Source organism: Hibiscus syriacus, unplaced genomic scaffold (genome assembly GCF_006381635.1).
Source record: "Hibiscus syriacus cultivar Baekdansim isolate YM2019G1 unplaced genomic scaffold, ASM638163v2 tig00110388_pilon, whole genome shotgun sequence".
NCBI lineage: Eukaryota > Viridiplantae > Streptophyta > Magnoliopsida > Malvales > Malvaceae > Hibiscus > Hibiscus syriacus.
The window spans coordinates 56,679-78,758 of NW_024062718.1; the positions used below are offsets into that span (position 1 = coordinate 56,679).

Sequence of the window (22,080 nt, forward strand, 5' to 3'; positions counted from 1 at the left end):
TTTTACTTCACAGTTTCTAGCGAACTTAAAGCTCAATTATTTATGAATTATCATATTATCAAGCAATAGAAAAGCACTGAATCCCAGCATCCAAAAAACAAAGGTTTTAACATAATATAGCAACCACAAACAGGTCGACCGCGTTTAATTTATTCAGATGGTGAAAGTTAAGAAATTGGACAAAGATAATTAAATCCCAATATTAAAGCCCTTCTCTTGAAAGATATGAAAGAAGTAAGCTTTGGGTAATAAAGATATGTGCCACAAACTGAAAGAAGCTAATACAAAGATTGATAAATAAAGTAAAACCCAACACGGATCTTGAATCTCACCGGGGAACTCAGCCAGCGTAGATATGGAGGTGGACTGCAATAATCAAAACAGCATAGATGGAGAAGAAAAGAAGAGTGTGGATAGCAATGGCCTTGCCATTAGTCTTCATGCTCCCAAACTCCAGCTGCTTGTTGTTCCCAGGGAATGAAAACAAAAGTCCTGGTGATAGCAGCACAAACAACACCACCCCAATGACTACAGGTGCCCAATCTGCCATTACAAGAGAGTACCGTCACTTCAAATCTAGACTCGTCCAGGCCTAAAGAGGTTCAGAAACCAGTTCTAAGAGTTGAGATGAAATTGTGGAAGAGAAGAGTGAAGAAGATGAGTTCCTTTCAAGGTCCGAAGTGATGGTAAGTGGAAGCCATTTGTAAGCACAAGAAAGACTTGGGCAATGGGTGTGGCTTTGTCTGGGGTCGGTGCTGAAGTCTAATTCTAGCCATTAGATTTAGTTTTGTCCATTTCTTGATTATTGGAATTCGGATTAGGATTAAAGTGATCATTTAGTCAACGGTGATGGAGCATCGATTACAACCAATAAATAGTGGAATACAATGTACTGAAATTGATTGCAGAGAAGGATGGACATCAACAGAAAAATTATGTTTAATAGATCTTCGTTCGAGGGTATTTTGTGTTTTCATATGTAATGAAGTATTTTATTTAATGAAATATGAGGTACTATTTCCTTCCTTCCTATGTTCGTTAGTATATTTCTTAATATGTGGACGAATACGAATAGAGTTTTTAATGAGACCTTCAACTTTTATAAAAAAAACAGAAATATTTTGCCTTCCCTTATCCAACAACAAGAAAAATAGAAAAAACAAAAAATGGGAATAATTTAAATTAGCTTTATGAGATTCTCATTCCCTCTATAATTGTCTTAAAGTCACCAAAAAATTATGCCTTTTTTTTTCTTCTGTTTATGCTTGTTTGATTCTTCAATATTTGTGTCAACTCTTGGCACTTGAGGAGCTCCTCCATTCATATCCAGGAAGTCGAAAACATTAATTTGAAGCCATATATAGAAAATGAATGACTGGGCTGCTCCACTTATAGCAGCAGGGCTGTTTGCATTTCTTTCACCTGGTTTACTGCTGCAAATCCCTGGGAAGCATCACCCCATTGATTTTATGAACATGAAGACTAGTGCGGCCGCCATTTTTGTTCATGCAGTTCTCTATGCTTTGTTCCTCATCTTGTTCCTTGTTGTTCTTCATGTCCGCCTGTATATCTAAAACAACAAACAGGGTTCCTTTTTGTTCTTCGTTTTGTTACTGTGTTGTTTGTAAGTTCTAATCTGTTGTGTGAGCACATGAAAATCTTGAGAAATTTTAGGATCTTTTAATCAGTCTTTCGAGACTATGTTAACAATATTCTTTGATCTTGAACTTGTAAGAAGAAATAACAGTAGCTTTAAACAAAGCAAACTTACTAGCCTTAGCGCTTCCAGTAAACTGCATGGTAAATGACAATTGACAAGAACGCATCAGCTATGTTACATATGTTTTTGTCTTGCTCTCATGTGTGTGTGTATATAAATTCATCAGTCTAGTTTCAGATTATGGTTTCTATAATCTGTTGATCATATTTTCCAAGAATGGGCATGCAAATTGGATAACCTTGAGAAATGTTAGCTTAATCATGAAGAATCATGGTAATTATTACAGGGAAATGTCCTGTTCTAAGCATAATAGTCAAGTCGACAAGGAAAGAAAGCTATATAAACCTACCGTTTTCATGTGTTCTCTCTTATGTCAAATCAGCTGATTAATACATAGGATAGGGGGAAATAAAAGAAGAAAGAAACCTGTATCTTTTCTTTCCCAATGGGATCAAATCCTTTAACGATAAGAGGTTTATTGAATAAGATTGTATTTGTATTTGTTTGTTTATTTTTAAAATTATGTGTTCGATTTAAAATTTTATTATCATGTTTGTGTTTGTTATTTAATTTTAAGGTATTGAATAAATATGTTTGTTTAATGTTTGTTCATATGTAATGTTTATTACAAGTTAAAAATGGTAAAATTATACTACTGATATTTAAACTCTTTAAGTTTCATAGTTTAAACTCAAAATTTTACCATATTTTTAATTTAGTCTCTACATTTATCGATATTTAAAATGTAAAATTATAAAAAGTAAACAAGCTTATAAACGAACTTGTTCACTAATATAAACGTTCGAGTCGTTAAATGAGTTTGTTCGTAAACATATAAATGAACCGAATTCACCACTATTCGTGTTCGTTCGTTGATTAAATGAACATAAAAAATTTGTTTATACTCATTTATTAAACTTAACAAACGAACATAAAAGAACATTATAGGAACACTTCAAGAACATTTCATTTGATACTCTGTTCATTTACATCTCTAGTAACGATATAATGATTTTAATTTAAATGTGAGCATTAAATATGAATATATATTTGGTATTTTAAAAAATATTTCAGAAGGGTCATATATGCATAAAACACAAATATTTCACAGGATTAATTAACTATGAAAGCTTAAAGGAAGAAAGCAAAGCTGAAGAAATCTTAAAGAAGTTTTATATCAGCTAACCATGTAGTGTAGTAAGACAGTATTAGATCCCCAAACCAGAAAGCAATTTGCAAGGTTAATGAGAACAAAATCACATGACAAACAAAACATCGATGTAATATTAACTTTGGTGCAGAAACAGAAAAGAAGAGACTAAATTGACAGAACTAACATTCCAGAATTTTAGACTGCAAAGTAAAAGATGAACGCTTGAATTTTGGTCAGCTATTAACCAACATACATGTGGATACCAACAGCTAAGAGCAAGATGCAAAGGAGTACAAAGTAAATTACGGAATGCACCAAAATGGATAGTCCACTGGTTTGGAAGTTGCCAAACTCAACGACCCGTGATCTTCCCGGAACCTGAATCAGCAGCCCCGGTGTTAGCAGTATGAACAGCACCGCCGCCACGAAAACCGGCCCCCAATCCGACATCTTTTGTCGCCCTTTGTGTTTCTCTTGGCAACACTAGGAAACCCTTTACTGTTAACCACTTGGAGTTGGTGGTATGATCCGATCTATGATGAATATATGGAGATACTTTGAGATGGAAAAGGAAAAAAAGAAAAGGAAAAAAGATGGCTATAATGGTATGGTGTTTTTCTTTAGGAAGAAGAGACAAAGGGTTTGATGACTAGGAAAGTTAAGGTTAGCGAATCAAGCTGCTAGGATTCACATTTTTCTTGCTTTTTGTTGTTTCTATCGTATGCACTTTGCTGTAAAGGATAATGCTTTCATCTCTTGATCATGGAATTCTGTTTTTCATTTTCTGACATATTGCATCAAGTTCAGATTAACTACACAGCTACTCGAACTCGAGATCTTTAAGGAGAACAACATTATATTTTATCGTTCAAAAAGTTCTTATAATTAAAGTTTGAATACATGCGTATGGATGACTTTTTTAGAATCATCACAAACAAGGAAGCAAACCTCCATTTTTTCCTCTCACAAAAGACATACAGATATAAGTTTATAAACTCAATCAAACTCGTGTTTAAATTAAATAAACCGACACCCATTTAATTCTTTATTAAAAATAAGTTTAATTTCTAATAAGGATATGGTTAACTTTTTTATTTTATTGTCAAATGTTCCTTCTTCAATAATTAAAGGCTATGCAGTTAACCCTTATCTGTCCAGCTTGACCGGTCTTAACTCCAACCCTTCCAAAGTTTCCTTATTGCTGCAACAAAAGCTCCATCGAAATTCCCAGGGTTATTAGCAAAATCAATCACAGTAGCTTGAGATGCTTTATTAGTGAAGAGCACTTCATCTGAAGCAAACAAACCCATCTTGTTAACTAGATTCTTGAAATACGAGTTATCGAAAGTTCGTGGGGTTACAGGATCCATGTTGATGGCGATTAGAGGGTCAACATCTCGAGGGCAAGGTTGCATCAACTGCTGTGCATAGGTCGCATTGAGATCCGGATCGACAGGCGACGATGGAGAAAACGAGTATAACCTATTCGCAAGCAAGTGCAGTGAGCGAAGCCTAAAGTATGAGCTCCTGAGAGTGCAATCATATCGGTCTGATTAAGGTTGTTCTTGGCGAAAATGGCGTTGAGTGAGATTGAAATTAGGCTCTGGTAGATTCCCTGCTACTCTAGATGCCACTGAAATAAGGCCATCACGTCGTCCCAATTCTACTTTGAATGAAGGGCCTCCAGCCTACAATTAGGACACATGAGTTCTGTTTTGCCATAATTGTAACAAAGAATCAGAGGCATTATTCCTCACCAGTTCTATAACATCCCTGGTAGCAATGGCAAATATATCAGCGCACGAAAGACTACTCGCGGGAAACTTTTTCCGACTGCCGCCTTAGCCTTTATTACGGTATCGAAGCCGTCTCCGACCAACGAAAGATTATCCGGAGCATCCTTCTCGGCATCCCCTTTCGGTGAAGCAATCATCACCGATGCATCACAACCCTAGAAAAAAGAAAAACCAGACATGCTTGTTGGAACTATTACATACAAAAGTTTACATGCTGTAAGACATGAAAGCAAAATCCAACCTCAACAAAGCAATCATGGAAGAACAGACGCAGGGTTGCAGGTATTGTGACGAATGTCTGTTTAATCTTCTGTGCCACCACTTGTCTTATAATGGATTCCACTCTCGGACAACTAGTGTTGTAAAATGTCTCGGATAACTGTCCCCGTCCCCTCGGCATTATCATGCAAACTAGGAATAATATCATCAACACTGTCCTCGCCGCCATTTCTTTTGTCTTGTCTCTAGATTCACAACTCAGTCGATTCAATCATATAAAATATTATTTTATCTCGTTGACCGGAATCACTCATTCTGTATTCGTGAATCCAACAACACAAGAAATATATCTTTTAAATGCGTTGACAAGCTGTTGAAGTTTATGCATAAGAACTTGAAGATTATCAAGAAGATACAAAGAGATGTGTTATTAGCCAAGACTACTCAGTACATTTATACACAAGTTCACAGCCTTAACAACCTCATAACTGCTTCTAACCACTCTAACTAATTAACCAACTGCACACTAATTGCTTGCACACACACACCCCAAACCATACTGCACACACACGCACATAAGCATGTAATCATGCTCCAACATTCTTCCCGTCCTTCTCAGCTGTTCGCTTTTCTGCTATCTGAACTTTCTAACGAAACAGCATGTGCGCTGACTTAGCCAACAGTTTGGTCATGCCATCCGCAACTTGATGCTCTGCTGGTACGTAATTTACACGAACAGCCCCACACTCAACTTTCTCACGTACAAAGTGAATATCCAACTCTATATGCTTCGATCGTGCATGAAATACCGGATTCGCACTCATGGCAACATCACTCGTATTATCACTCCATACAACCGGAGTTGTATCAACCGCTTCACCCATGTCTGCTAACAATGACTTAACCCAAACCACCTCAGTAACGGTATCCGCAATACTACGGTATTCAGCTTCTGTTGTCGAACGAGCCACAGCCTTTTGCCTCTTCGCACTCCACAAGATCAAATTGCAGCCAAGAAATACACAAGAGCCAGAAACCGACCGCCGATCATCGACGTTACTAGCCCAGTCAGCATCCGCAAACGCAGTTACACAACAAACTTCAGACGTAGAAGAACGTCTAAATACCAAGCCACAGTCAAGCGTTCCATTTAAGTAACGCAATATTCGCTTAACAGCCAACCAATGACCATCACAAGGCCGATGCATGTACTGAGCCACACGATTAACGCTAAACGCGATATCGGGCCTCATATGACTCAAGTATAATAAAGAACCAACAATGCTTCGATATAACCATGCGTCTGAGAGTGGCTTCCCAGCATCAACAGTCAATTTTGGCAAAACCACCATCGGCGTAGGTGCAGGCTTAACAGCAAGCATACCAGTTTGTTCCAGCAGCCCTCGAACGAACTTATGCTGGCTCAGTACCAACTGCTCAGAAGTCCTATGGACTTCAACACCAAGAAAATACCCCAGCTCCCCTAAATCTTTCAAGGAAAACTTGTCACCAAGCAAGCGTACAACCTCATTAATAGCAACATTAGACTCACCAGTTATGATAATGTCATCGACATAAACAAGCACCATCACACGAACACCACCCGTTCGACGAACAAACAACGACACATCAGCTGTGGTTCCACAGAACCCAAGCTCCAGCAAAAACTTACGCAGCTTAGCATACCACATACGTGGTGCTTGACGCAGCCCATACAAGGCCTTCTTCAGCCTACACACCAGCCGAGTACCATCACTGGCCACTCGTTCGAACCCTGGTGGTTGAACCATGTATACTTCTTCTCCAAGCTCACCATTAAGGAATGCATTATTAACGTCCACCTGCCTCAAACTCCAGCCACGAGCCACTGCTAGAGATAATACCACATTTATTGTTGTTGTCTTCACGGCCGGGCTGAATGTATCGCTGAAATCATGGTCAGGTACCTGTGAGTAACCTCTTGCCACAAGACGCGCCTTATGCTTCAACACAGACCCATCTGCATTGAATTTGACCTTGAATAACCACTTACAGCCAACCGCTGCTCGCCCTTTTGGTAGTGGTTCTAGCGTCCAAGTACCATTGTTGACCAATGCATCGTACTCAGCTAGCACTGCCTCCCTCCATTGCGGATCTTGAAGTGCCTGAGCCACCGAGCACGGCTCTCCATTATCGCCTCGACTCTGTGCAACAAACGCCTTTGGTTTGAAGATTCATCGTTTACTACGAGTGACCATTGGATGTGCATTTTGCACCGAGGGACATAACGAGGAAGCCTCAACATGACCTGAAGTATTCGCAACACAACCTGTCTCATTATCCAACACCTGATCTTAGATCACTCCCACTAAGCTGTCATTACGACTCTCACCAACACTAATACTTCTAGTATGTTGATTCTCTCCTACTAAGTTACCAGTTTGACTTTTACCAACACTAACACTTTCAGTATGTTGATTCACCCTGCTGCTAGAAGCTCCAACCTCGGCAACCTCTGGTACTTCTCCAGTGCATATCGGAACAGATCTAGATTCTCACACAACAGCTTGTGGGGAATTACCACAAACACTTTGTGCACCATGAACCACAACCAACGAATTGCCATTACACATACTCTCTGCAGGAATTACATTCGTTACAGCTCCAGACTTAGCAAACGGGAACTCACGTTCATCGAAAATGACATGCCGAGACACATACATACGTCCATCGGTCGCTAAGCATTGGTACCCTCGATGGTTCATGCTATAACCCAAAAAAATGCATGGTTGTGACCTGTATGCGAGCTTATAGGGTTGAAACAACCGCAGATGAGGAAAACACCTACAACCAAATACCCGTAATGATCATACGTAGGAGGTGTCCAAACAATTTTTCAAACGGAGTACAACCTTGAAGAACCTTAGTTGGCAGCCTGTTGATTAAGTGAGCTGCCGTAACTACTGCAAATGACCAGTATTTTAGAGGTAACGAAGCTCGAGCTAACAGAGTCAACGCCATTTCGAACAAATACCTGTGTTTTCTCTTGACAACCCCATTCTGTTGGGATGTATGCGGGCATGTCACTCGGTGCTGAATCCCACCTTGTGCAAGCACAGCTGACAAAGATCGGTACTCACCTCCCCAATCAGTCTGTACAACCTTAATCTCCTGTCCAAATTGAGTCCGAACTAGCTTCTGAAACAGTTGAAAGGCGTGAACTGCCTGCCCTTTGTTCTTCAGCAGATACACCCAAGAATGCCTCGAAAAGGCATCTACAAATGACACATAGTACCTGAAGCCATTTGATTCAACGTGTCCCGGACCCCATAAATCAGAGAAAACCAGCTGAAATGGTCGTTCATATTGAGTTTGAGACGCATGAAATGGTAGCCTATGGCTTTTACCCATATGACATGACACGCATACTGGAAGCAAATCTTTATTCAAATTGTTTGGCAAAGCAACATTACACAGCTTGTAAATTTGCAGTAAGATCTTATAAGATGGATGACCTAAACGATCATGCCACAATACATAGTTATTACCAGGGATAGACACTATGTTTGCTTCAACAGCTCGACCTCGAGTAGACAACGCAGCACCGAACTCGTACAAGCCATCAACCTCTCTTCCTCGCAGCAACACAACACCAGTTCTCTCATCCCGAACTATACAGTAACCAGCATGAAACTCCAAGAATACTCCATTATCTCTAGCAAGCTTGGAAACCGACACTAACTTCTTAGTAATTGAAGGCACATGCAGTAAGTCACTTAATATTAAAGCACGCGATGCATTACAAATAGACGCTTGACCAATTTAGTAATAGACAAACCACTACCGTTGCCTACAGTCAGCTTACCAGCCCTATATAATCTGAGCCATCTACTAGTTTTGTGGCATCAGGCGTAATATGGTGTCGCCCCTGAATCAACAAACCACGAACCAAGGGTTGCACTTATAGCAGCTACATTTGCACTAGGCTTGAACCGTTCTTAATCTTTGAGCCCAGCAGTACCTCCATCCGGTCTACTTGCACATGAGAACTTATTAGCATTGTAATGACAAATATTAGCTGTGGGTACTCGTTCTTTAAACGAGTTCCTTGGGTCAGAACTCCTTGGGTTAGATTCATCGACACCCGAGAACGACTTATCGAACCTGTACCAACATCTATTCACAAGATGGCCATTCTTGCCACACAATTGGCACTGCACCTTGACACGTCCTCGACCACGACCGGCTTGAGCATTATAGGTAAATTGCCTTTCTGACGCAGCCTGATCTTGCCTAGCAAATCGAGCGGTTCTTTCATCCATGGATGTTTTTACTTGAGCAACATTAGCTGCAGCTGTAATGTTGTCAAATCTACTAAAGTTCTTTGCTGAGTCTCAGCATCAACAAGAACAGACTCAACCCCTTCCAGAGTTAAGGCATCACGACTGGCTGAAAGAACAGTAACCACTGGCCTGTATTCAACTGATAGTCCATTCAATATGGTTGCAATATGCTCCAGCTCCGAGACTGGACTTCCACACGATGCTAAGGCATCACATATCTCTTTAACTTGAGATATGTAGCCCCGCATTCCTAGTTCTCCTTGATGAACTGCTTTAAGCTGGTAATGCAGATTCATTACCGCCGTCGCAGACTTATAGGCGAAGATTTTATTCATAGTGTTCCAGACTTGTGCAGCAGTTTCAGCCCCCACTAAATGTGGCAACAAGGACGGGCTGATCGTAGACAGTAGCCACGAGGCCAAGGCACTGTCTTGGGCTACAAAGACCTCATGATCTTTTTTTTAGCAACTGTGCCATCCTCCAGCACAACCGTCGCAGGAGGCGAAATAGCCGTCCCAGAAAGTAGCTTCTCCAACCGATGACTTCTGACTGTTAGTAGAACCTGTTGCTTCCAAAGTAGGAAATTCCGCTCATCGAGCACAACACTCAACTGTTTATTGGTAAAGCTCTTGGAGGCAGTTACCGAATGCTCTGAACTGCTCACAACATCGCCGGAAAGAGGAGAGGCCGGAAGCGCCATAAAGCCACCATGTACTTAGCAAGACCTGACGCAGCTCTTCCTACACCACAAGATCACCAGCATCTGATACCATGTTGAAGTTTATGCATAAGAACTTGAAGATTATCAAGAAGATACAAAGAGATGTGTTATTAGCCAAGACTACTCAGTACATTTATACACAAGTCACAGCCGTAACAACCTCATAACTGCTTCTAACCACTCTAACTAATTAACCAACTGCACACTAATTGCTTGCACACATACACCCCAAACCATACTGCACACACACGCACATAAGCATGTAATCATGCTCTAACAAGCTATCACAAACAGTTAATTACAAGGAATTCATTTTCCTATATTTATTTGATGATGATTTCTAACACCTAGTTAAACCAGGAGGAGGTGATAAAAGCTGCAATTACCTTATTTCGAATTACTCACTCCTAGAACATTATAAATACCAATGTAATTCCATTTCATTTTTTGAAAAAATCATTTTCTTATTCTTTTCAATTCAGTCCTTCAACTTTGCATGATTTTGTTATTTCTTCAATTATTCATTCGTTTTAAGTCCATTTTTTTTTATCAATTTAAACCATATGATTCACATACACTATAGGATGCCTATGTGACTTAAATTATATTGTTAAAAAATATTGTGTTTTTAGATTTAGTCATATTTTACTTAATTTGGTCATTGATTGATTTTTATAACTTTTTTCTTCTCGTCAATTCTTTGACTCTTTTATATCCACATCAATAATTTATCGTAAAATATATAATTATTAAATAATATAAATCTTACTTGCATATATGTGAAAAAGAATAAAAAAATATATTTTATATCTTAGCTGATTCGAGAAAGTAATTTTAATTTAATCAATATGTATCATAAAATTATAAAGTACAACTAAATTCAAAAGGAAACTCGAACAACTTGACTCGAATTTCATAAACTTGATTCAATTCGTAAAATTTCAAATAAAATAACTATAAATAAGATTTTTTTAACTCAAGTAAATTAAAATTTTTGAACTTAATTTGGACTCTATGAATTTATATCTATATATATAGTATGTATCGGCATAATTATAAGATGGGCTACTTTGGGATCCATGATTGTTTGAAGAGTGGGCTCATTGAAAACCTTTTCCTTCTTTAGGCTCACCTCTAAGTTCCAAAACCACAAATTCAAACTTTCTCACCTGCGAGTAGCCATGGCTAGGCTAGACCTGACAAACGCGCCTGTATCCAATTATTCCTATTGTTTTACTCGATCTGAGAGTGGATATATACTCCAACAAGATAATCCAAAATTAATATGAAACATGAATAACTCGAATTAAATTGGAATCAACTTGAATTTTAGTTGAACCGAAAAGAACCCGAACCTAAAGTAATCTGAACCAAAAAAGCAAACCAAAAGTAACACGAATTTAGTGTACCCATATTCGATCTGAATCAAACTTCAACCCGATTTTAATCCAATAATTAAGTCTAAATGAATGAATAATTTATTTATTTACTATTATCTATTTTTTTCATTGATAAATAGTAAAATGGTGCATATTTTATTCTCATTTTATATTATACTTTCAAATGATATTTTCTTAGTTGAATACTTCTCTATATCTGATGAATAATTCTAGCTCTGAATTTAGATAGTGACAATATGTATATTCAAATAAAACTGTTAACTTTAAAGATTCATTGATTCGATTGATTAAAACTAAAACTTCTAGCTCTAAAACAACGAAAATTATGGCGACAAAAAACAACAACGATTGACCTGAAAATCTAAAAGTTGACACAAAAATTTAAAGGTTAATCTGAATTGACTAAAAAATCTAATGATTGGCCCGAACCAAATCAACCGAACTAATATTAGCCCTACCCAAAGCTAATCGATCCGATATTAAATCGACCCGAAAACCAACCAACCTGATTTTGATCCGACAATAACTAAATTCGAACCAGATCTAACGCGGATAGAATCTAAATCAAAGTAGTCTAGACCCGAAATAACTCAATCCAAAATGAATCGACCGAACCCGATTCTATCCCGATTGTCACCTCTAGCCAGCGATGGTTGTAGACTACAACACGACTCTCATTACTGTATTGGACCTCGATTCTTCACGTTTCGATCCGACTCTCCCTTCTCTCTTCTGGCAACCTCGAGAGAGAACTTCTTGCGAAACATGTCCCCTTTCCTTTTCTACTTTTATCATGTGGCTTTTTTTTATTAAAAGATCTAAGAGAATAATTTTGCTTTACTGACAACAACACTATGTTGTTTATCCAGTTGAAGTAAATCCTCCACCTGAGTTGGAGGATTACAAATCTCAATATATAGGGTCTAAGACCATGAACATTCCAAAAAAGAACTTAATCATAGATAAAAAAGTATAACGCAAGAAGAAACTATTGATGGGCATCACCATTCTCAAACACATTCTACCGCCATTGTACTTGCGGATTATCAACTTGCAAGTTAGCTTCAAGAGTATTCGTTGTCACATTCAATTTATAAGATCTCATCTCTATTTCCTTCGAAACATACTCCAGCCACTCTCCAAGAAAAATCGTGTTTGGGTTTTTTTTTGAAGTTTAGTTTTTTTACGTGCAAACTTTTAACACATTAACAACTCTGGGTCATTATCAATCACTCGAACATGTGTGAAAATCAGATTTTAACGTTGGGGGTTTCTACCACTCTCTTTTGACGCCAATTCAATCTCATTAGTATGCTTATCATTAGAACCCCAGTTGAAGCTGTTTCAGTGTGTTTGTCTTTCTTTTTAAACTCGCATCTATTTATTATATATTAGATACGAATTTCTAAAAGAGACGTACCAAAAGTAAACCCTAATTTTTTTGGATAATTAAACCCTATTTTTTCTCTCTTATAAACCTATACTTTTACGTCATTTTCGAAACTTTCAGGTCAAACGTTGATATCATTTTTATTTTATTCCATCACATTCTAACAGATCTTGGCGATTTTTTACTATGATCCTATGTCATGCTCTTTGGTGGGCGATACACCACAACTCACCACCTCTCCTCTCTAACAGTTTTTCTTTTGTTCATCTAATATTTTTTTGTTGTTGCCTTTCTTGGTGGCTGTCTCATGGAGATTTTTTGTAGGTCTATCAATCTTCTCCCAGGGCTTCATCTTCTTACTCTGTTGGTTATAAGAATTTTTCGAGATGTTTCTATACTACATCTTTTAATAGTATAAGTTGATTATAAGATAATATATTCTCATAACTTTCTTAATTATTAATAACACAAACAACAAACGTGATGAATTCATCTAAAAATAATATTATGTGTGCTCTTATTACTAAAACCGCATAATTTATGCTCTCATTTCTATTTATCTATGATCATATTATTTTTTTCTCAATCCATCTTTGTCGTAACCGTTTTCGCACGGGCACGAAAAAAGAAAATGTGAATAAATAAATGGTTTTTATTAAAATGTTTTGGAGTCGACATTGACCTTTTTTGTTAGGTAAGTCAATTACTTGAAAATCATCTTTTAAAAGAGTTTTTAAGAAAAAATATTTAAAAAGATAAACTGGTATGCGTTTAACCAAAAATTCATTCGTTTTAATAATAAAAAGGGATTCGTGGTCGGTTACATTTGGGGAAGGATTAACACCCCACAACGCCCAAAATTGATACTCATTGATTATAAATTATCTCTAGTAGTAGAAATTTAAGAATTCAAATATGAATTTAATTTACAATCTAGTTATTTCAGATTTAATCAGATAATTTAAGGAAAATATAACATAATTTTTATAAAACTATATATATATATATATATATATATATATATAATATATATATATATATACTTAGGTTTTTATAAATAGGGCATTTATTTATTAAAAGTATTAGAAAAGATATCTAGTTATTTTAAGACAACTCATTTCTTAATATTAAAATAAATAAATATTAATAAAATATGATAATATATTCAAATATCAAAAATATAAGTATATAATGTGTTTAACCATAATTAATTAATCAGAAATCATAATAATATATATATATAGATATATATATATATAATATATATATTTCATGTGAATAAAAAATAATTAAGGGATTATATATAATAAAGTAAAACATAGAGATTAAAATAAAAAAAGTGAAAATATAGCAGCTAATTTTGAAATAATAATAAAACCAAAGAAATCAATGACTAAACTGTAAATAGGCTCATAAATTAGAGGGATTATTTCGTGTTTTTTCTTATTTTAAGTGGATAAAGTAATGAACTCCAAAGCCTAGGGACCTGACACATGGTTTACCCAAAACTTTTACAAACATAAAACTCATATTCTTCCTCCTTATTTCATACGCAGAACACCCCAAAAACTTCTAACTATCCTATTTTTTGTTTTATTTATTTATCTATTTAACTTACTTTTTTTCGAAAATAAATAAAAATAGAATATAAAGCTGAAAAAAATAAAATCAAATGTAGAAATAACCTTTGTAGAACTTTTTATTTCTGTCTTTCCTTGTGTATTTTGCTAGATTTCTCCTCTATTTCTCTTGATTTTTTTATGTGTGTTCTACATTTTGTTCTGGGGTTTTTATAGCCCCAGTTTACATGAAGAATCAAAGATGATTTTTCCTTTCTCCTTGCATGTGTGGCTGCTGTAGATGACCAGCTGTTGTTGGTGGAAGCTGTTTGAATTTGTTATGGTGGAGGGGCTGCTGCAGGTGCTAATTGGAGCAGGGAACCAACTAGATCAAGGCAAAAATTGTGATTGTAGCTGCCCCTCTTTGCTCGTTGTTGTGGAACAGGAATGGAGCAAAGACATAAAACTCCATTTTTAGCTTGAATTGTTCAAACTTTTGAGCTATGCGTTCTTCTTATTATGAACTTTTCACTCACTTCGGACGAGTTCTTCTTCAGATGAGTTCTTCTCATTATGAACTTTTTCTGGAAATGTTGATGCTGATCTATTTCCATATGCAATAGAGTTGAGCAAAAGGTTGAATAAGTTCTTCAGATTATGAACTTCTTCTTCCTCTTCAGATGAGTTCTTCTTATTACGAACTATCTAGATGATCCTCGAAAGAGATGTTGTTGATTCAACTTCATATGTGATGAATTAAGATAAGGTTAAACAAGTTCTTCTCATTATGAACTTCTTCTTCCTCTTCAGATAAGTTCTTCTCATTATGAACTTCCTCTGAAAATGTTGATCCTTAAGTGAGGTTATTCTTTTATTCATTTTCGTAGATGTTGAATCAATCTAAGGTTGAACAAGTTCTTTTCATTATGAACTTCTTCTTCCTCTTTAGATGAGTTCTTCTCATTATGAACTCTTCCTGGCAATGTTGAAGTTGATCTATCTCCTTTTGTGATAGAATCAAGCGAAAGGTTAAACAAGTTCTTCTCATTATGAACTTCTTCTTCCTCTTCAGATGAGTTCTTCTCATTATGAACTCTTCCTGGCAATGTTGATCCATCGAGTGATGAATTCGAATCTTTGCTAATCCTTGGAATTCCTTTCAAATATTCAACATTGATAAAATGAATGAAAATGTCCCTATTTTTTACAAATGCCTAAATATGATGCATGATATCATTTTAAAATTTTGAGTTATTGTATTCTCATCAATTGATGTTTTATTCTCTTAACGAGTCTTTATCTTTGCTGAGATTTTTTCTTTGCTTGGATTTGACTTGCTCTTTTCATAAATTCTTCATTTAGATCTATTTCCCAAAGCACCCCATCAATTTCTCTTTGCTAAGAATTTCTTTTGTTGTTTTTCTGCTTTATTTGTCTTCAAATGACTTTATGGCAGAAAAAACTTGTTTGCCTTTCAACAATGATTGCAATTGTTGACATTAAGATTTACCTTGGATTCCATGCACTCAATAGTATTAACATAAAGTGATAGCCAAAAATATTTTGCTTATTTCAAAATTATGTTAATCCATTTGCATGATGTTTATATAAAAGAATAAATTGAATTTCGAAAAGAAATTGAATTTCGAAAAGAAATTGAATTTCGAAAAGATAAACTTGGAATCTATTAATAAATATAAAGAAATGTATTCAAAGTCATGGCAAACATAGAAATGATAAAAATTCAAATGACTCAACAAATTATTAGCATAAATATTTCTAAACTAATCAATTTGATATAATTTGGAGCACTGAGGTAAGCTTATGTTTGGAAGATCTCAAAAGTTGACCGAATGCTTGTAGATGTAAAGCTTCTCCCAAAATATCAAACTCTTAAGAGGGTTTTAATTACCAGATGCTTAATATCAACATGCATTTGAGCAGCCCTTTCAGGTTTTCAACTCAAATCCTTCCTTTGGTTGCAAGACGCCCTTTGCAGGTTTTCATATTGACCCTCCTTTTCTATTATTATTATTTCTTTCTTTCTTTCTTTTTCTTTTTCCTTTTTTTTCTTCCTCTTCTTTATTCTTCTTTTTTTTTCTTCTTCAAGCATAATATTTATTGACAAATTCTGAGTTTATTGGGTTTCTCATAACTTTTCCATCCATTTCTGCCAAGATCAACGCTCCTCCAAAAAAGACCTTTTTTACAACATATGACCATTCCCAATTAGGCATCCATTTTCCACGGAAATCTTTATGTATAGGCAAGATTTTTTTAGCACTAGATCACCCTTTTTGAATTCTCTTGGATGTACTTTCTTGTCATGAGATTTCATCATCCGTTTCTGATACATTTGCCCATGGAAAATAGCTTTCAATCTCTTCTCCTCAATAAGGTTCAATTGATTAAATCGAGCTTGGATCCATTCAGACTCATCCAATTTTACCTCTCTCAATATTCGAAGTGATGGGATCTCAACTTCAATCGGTAAGAATGCTTCCATCCCATAGACTAAAGAAAAAAGGCGTTGCCCCAGTAGATGTTCGCACAATAATTCGATATGCATATAAAGCAAAAGGTAACTTCTCGTGCCAATCTTTTTAAGTTTCAGTAGTCTTTGTAATGATTCTCTTGATGTTCTTATTTATTGCTTCAACTGCCCCATTCATCTTTGGGCGATATGTCACTGAGTTTGCATGCTTGATCTTAAACTGTGCACAAAGTTTAGTCATCATTTTGTTGTTCAAGTTCAGAGCATTATCTGTAATGATTCTCTCTGGAAGCCCATACCTGCAGATTATTTCTTTCTTTATAAATTTGCAAAATGTAGACCTCTTAATATTGGCATATGAAGCAGCTTCAACTCACTTGGTAAAATAGTCAATTGCCACTAGGATGAAACAATGTCCATTTGATGCTTTTGGTGTAATTGCCCCAATGAAGTCTATTCCCCGCATAGAAAATGGCCAAGGTGATGTTATTACATGTAAAGGCGATGGAGGTGCATGAATCTTATCCGCATATACCTGACATTTATGACATCTCCTTGCATAATCAATGCAATTTGTAAGCATGGTAGCCCAATAATACACATATCTCATTATTTTTCTAGCCATGGAAAGACCATTTGCATGTGTTCCACATATCCCACTATGTACTTCCTCAATAATGCTTATGGTTTCTCTAGTATTTACACATCTCAATAGCATTTGATCATTGCTTCTTCTATACAAAGTCTCACCATCAAGAAAGTATCCATCAACCATTCTTCTCAATGTTCTTTTATCAATCTCAGATGCATTTTTTGGATAACTTTGATACTTGATATATTGCAAGATATCAAAATACCATGGCTTGCCATATGCTTCTTCTTCTACACTGTAGCAATGTGCAGGAATTTCATATACTTGCATTCTAATTGGCATCATATCAACTTTCTTATTTGCTTGAAATATAGCAGCTAATGTAGCCAAAGCATCTGCCATTTGATTTTCCTCTCTAGGGAGATAATTGAAGGTGACACTTTCAAATTCTTTCACTAATTCGAGGGTAAAATCTAGGTATTCCAGTAATTTGGGATCTTTTATTTCCCATTCTCCTCGTAATTGATATATCACTAACGATGAATCTCCATATATCTTGAGAAATTTAATTTTCCTTTCTATGGTTGCCTTCAATCCCATAACACAAGCTTCATATTCTGCCATGTTATTGGTACAAAAGAACTTCAATCTGCTTGTAAAAGGATAATATATATTTTCTGGAGAATTACATTGCCCAATTCCTCGTCCTAAGGCGTTGGATGCTCCATCAAAATAAAGCTTCCAGGATTCATCATTTGTTCTGACTTCTTCATTCATAGATATGAATAGCAAATCTTCATATGGAAAATTAAAACTCAGAGACTGATAATCATCTGATATACGACTGGCCAAAAAATCTGCTATGACACTTCCTTTTATTGCTTTTTGGTTGACATATACAATATCAAACTCGGATAATAAAATCTTCCATCTAGCCATTTTGCCTGTCAAAGCTGGTGATTCCATTAATAACTTTAAAGGATCAATTCTAGATATTAGCCAAGTAGTATGATATAACATGTATTGTCTGAGTCTTCGAGTAGCCCACACCAAGGCACAACATATTTTGTATTGGTGGGTATCGAATTTAACAATCAGTAAACTTCTTACTCAGATAATAAATGGCTTTTTATTTTCTTCCAGACTCATCATGCTATCCCCAATACACATCCCATCGAATTTTCAAAGACTATTAAGTAGAGAATTAACAGTCTATCAGGCACTGGTGATACTAAAATGGGGGCATTGGATAAATATTTCTTAATAATATCCAAAGTTTCTTGACATTCATCATTCCAGACTTCAGGATTGTTCTTTCAAAGTAACTTAAACACTGGATCACATTTGTCAGTTAATTGAGAAATGAATCGAGATATATAATTTAATCTCCCCAAAAAGCCTCGAACTTCTTTTTTTGTATTGGGTGGTGGAAGATCTTGGATTGCTTTTACTTTATCTGGATTAATCTCGATTCCTTTTTGGCTGACTACAAATCCCAAAAGCTTCCCTGACGTTACCCCAAAAGTGCATTTAGCGAGGTTGAGCTTTAATTAATATTTTCTCAATCTCTGGAAAAGATTTCTTAGATTTCGAATATGTTCTTCTTCAGTTCGGGACTTGGCAATCATGTCATCCACATATACTTCAATCTCTTTATGCATCATGTCATGGAATAGAGTTACTATTGCTCTCTGATACGTTGCCCTGCATTTTTCAATCCAAATGGCATTACATTATAACAGAAAGTGCCCCACATGGTTACAAATATTTTTTTTTATGTCTTCAGGGTTCATTTTTATTTGATTATACCTTGAAAAGCCATCCATGAAGGAAAACCATGCATGTCCTACAGTATTGTCCACCAATGTGTCTATATGAGGTAATGAAAAGCTATCTTTCGGACTAGCTCTCTTAAGATCTCTGTAATCTACACACATTTGAACTTTCCCATTCTTCTTTGGTACTAGAACTATGTTGGCTACCCATTCTGGATATTTGGCTGCCTGTAGAAAACCTGCATTTATCTGCTTCATCGCTTCCTCTTTAATCTTCAACAATATTTCTGCCTCATTCGTCTGAGCTTTTGTTGAACAAGTTTATATTCTGGACTGATCGGAAGTTTATGCACCACTATATCCGTACTCAAACCAGACATATCTTGATAAGACCAATCGAAAATATCTTTGAACTCTTGGAGGAGATTTATCAATTCTCGTTTTTATTTGGGCTGACAAAGTAGTACCAATTTTCACTTCTTTCATTTCTTCATTGGTTCCCAGATTTACAGTCTCAATCTCTTCTTTGTGAGGCAAAATTTGTTTATCTTCTTTTTCTACCAGTCTTAACAATTCGGTAGGAACATCACATTCTACTTCATCCTCACACTCATTGATTTCTTCCAAACATATGAGCCGCTCTAAATTTATCTCATGATTAAATTTAGGAATAATCATGCTATTAACATTGTGACACCTGCAAATTTAAGTCGAACATATTTCCGAAAGGATATAGTAAATTTATGAAATAAATATAAAGAATGAGAAATAATGAATGTAAAAATGTAAAGAATAATTTCCATTTGAGAATTTTAAGAAAACTTCTTATATTTGATATTAAGTGAACTTAACATAACTGCCCTTACAAGATAACAAAAACCTTTTATATTCTTGGGCTAAAGCATAAAGATTAGTTCTGAGTATTACTCTGAGTTAATACTAAAAACTACATGAAGATTTTCAGCAGTCCAATTGTTGAGTGTTTCCCCAGGAAGACAAGGGCGAATCCCAACCAAGTATTTGCCAGTCTTGTGGTCATTTGTGATCATGTTAATAAATAATCCTTCCATAGCTTCCTCAACCATGCTTTGATCTTTTGTCAACTTTTCTTCTTTAAGAGCATCAACCAGCTGTTGTTCCACATTAGCCATTTCTCCAAATATGAAAGCGAACTTCAAATGAGGGAAAGACATGCGTTCCCATGGAATTTCTTCTCCTTTCAGTCTTGCTCTTCTATCTTCACCTCTTCTTTTCATCTCTTTGTTCATTTGTTGAAAGTTGGGCTTAAATACAAGCCCAAAATGATATTTTTTTCATCTTCATACTTACATGAACTGAACTTCCCTGAAGATTTTTTCCCAAACCTTTCCCAGTTTTAGCTCCTATGCCTAAAGTCTGTCGTACAACCATTTTAGTGCAATCAGACAATCTGGGATGTGGAATTTTGTTTCCCACAGTAATAAAGGTTGCATTGACAAATTCCAAAGCTCGGAAAGAGCACTCAAGACCATCATCATTTGTTTAAATATATGGAGCATCACTTGTCACAGAAGCAATGATTTCTTCCTCAGCTCCTACACATATCAGTTGACCATCAACAACGAACTTCAGTTTCTGATGCAACGAAGAAGGAACAACTCCTGCAGAATGAATCCATGGCCTCCCCAATAAACAATTATATGTAGGGTGGATATCCATTATCACAAAGTCGATATTGTACACTACTGGTCCTATCAACAGTGGTATTTCCATTTTTCCCAATACCTCCTTTTGAGTGTCATCAAATGCTCGCACTACATTTTGATAATTCTTCATGTGTGATATATCCACAGGCATCATTTGAAGTGTAACCAATGGTATCAAGTTAAGAGCAGATCAATTATCAATCAATACCCCTGGCAAAACATGGCCATGATAATGTGTGGTAATATTCAAAGCTTTCACTAATCCCATTCCACCTTCAGGTATTTCATCATCAGTGAACTTTATGTAGTTATTAGCGGCTATGTGCCCCACAATCTGACTTCACTTACTGTTTCAGATTTCGAATCCACTCTCTATGCTTTCTCTTCTGCTTTTTCCAGAGAAACAGATCCTCCTACCATTGAAATATTGGTAGTATAATTCCAAGGTACCTTATGGGTATCCTTATATGGAAATGGTAAAGGAGTTGTGATAACCACTTTTGGCTTTGTTGGTGCAGGATTTATTGTAGATGATTTCACAGTGATAATCACGGGGTCACTTGTTCTCTGCTTGGACTTAGAATCTTCTGATGCGCAAATGTCATCTTCTCTTTTTCCTGGTTCTTCAAAGAACTCTATCTCTTTGCCATTCATCAGTTTTTGCATCAATCCTCTAAATTCAGGGAATAATTGAATTTCATGTCCCTTTTCTTGATGATATTCACAATAATTTTCACTTTCATGATGTTTTGGCTTGAATTGTTGCTGAATCATACCAAATAGGGAGAGTTGTTGAAATATCCAACCAAAGGGAGATTTAATTTCAGAAATATCAATTTTTTCTTTCCTTCTTTTCTCTTCCTGGATTGCATTCACGCTTTTATCTCCATGATTTGGCAGCGGATGATTTGACGTAGCTGGTGAATTGAATTCCAATTTTCCAATTTTAATCAAATTTTGTACCACTCTTTTGAATGCTAAACAATTTTCAATAGAATGGCCTGTAATTCCATCATGATAAACACAGTGTGCTTTTATATCATACCATGGAGGGAATGGTGGTTGCATGGGAATCAAAGGATAAGGTCATATTACATCTGCCTTTAACAGTGAATCATAGATCTCAGCATAGAGTACTGGTAATTGTGTAAAGGAAAGTCTTTCATTTAGTGTTTGTTTCCTCATTCTTAACCCTTGGTTGGGTTATTATAACACTTTTCGAGTTATCCTTTTTGTAAGCGTTCGCATTGTTAA

At 36.0% G+C, this 22,080-nt stretch overlaps 1 protein-coding gene and 2 pseudogenes across 1 annotated transcript; 1 reads left to right on the forward strand and 2 right to left on the reverse strand.

Moving 5' to 3' along the window:
• Positions 1-104: 104 nt before the first annotated feature.
• On the reverse strand, positions 105-3,395 carry LOC120122959 (annotated as a pseudogene).
• On the forward strand, positions 1,253-1,656 carry LOC120122958. Its single transcript, XM_039141985.1, has one exon. The coding sequence runs from the start codon at positions 1,368-1,370 to the stop codon at positions 1,572-1,574; it is 207 nt and encodes a 68-aa protein (XP_038997916.1). The 5' UTR covers positions 1,253-1,367; the 3' UTR covers positions 1,575-1,656.
• A 595-nt stretch (positions 3,396-3,990) lies between the features above and the next one.
• LOC120123034 lies at positions 3,991-5,117 on the reverse strand (annotated as a pseudogene).
• Positions 5,118-22,080: the final 16,963 nt, after the last annotated feature.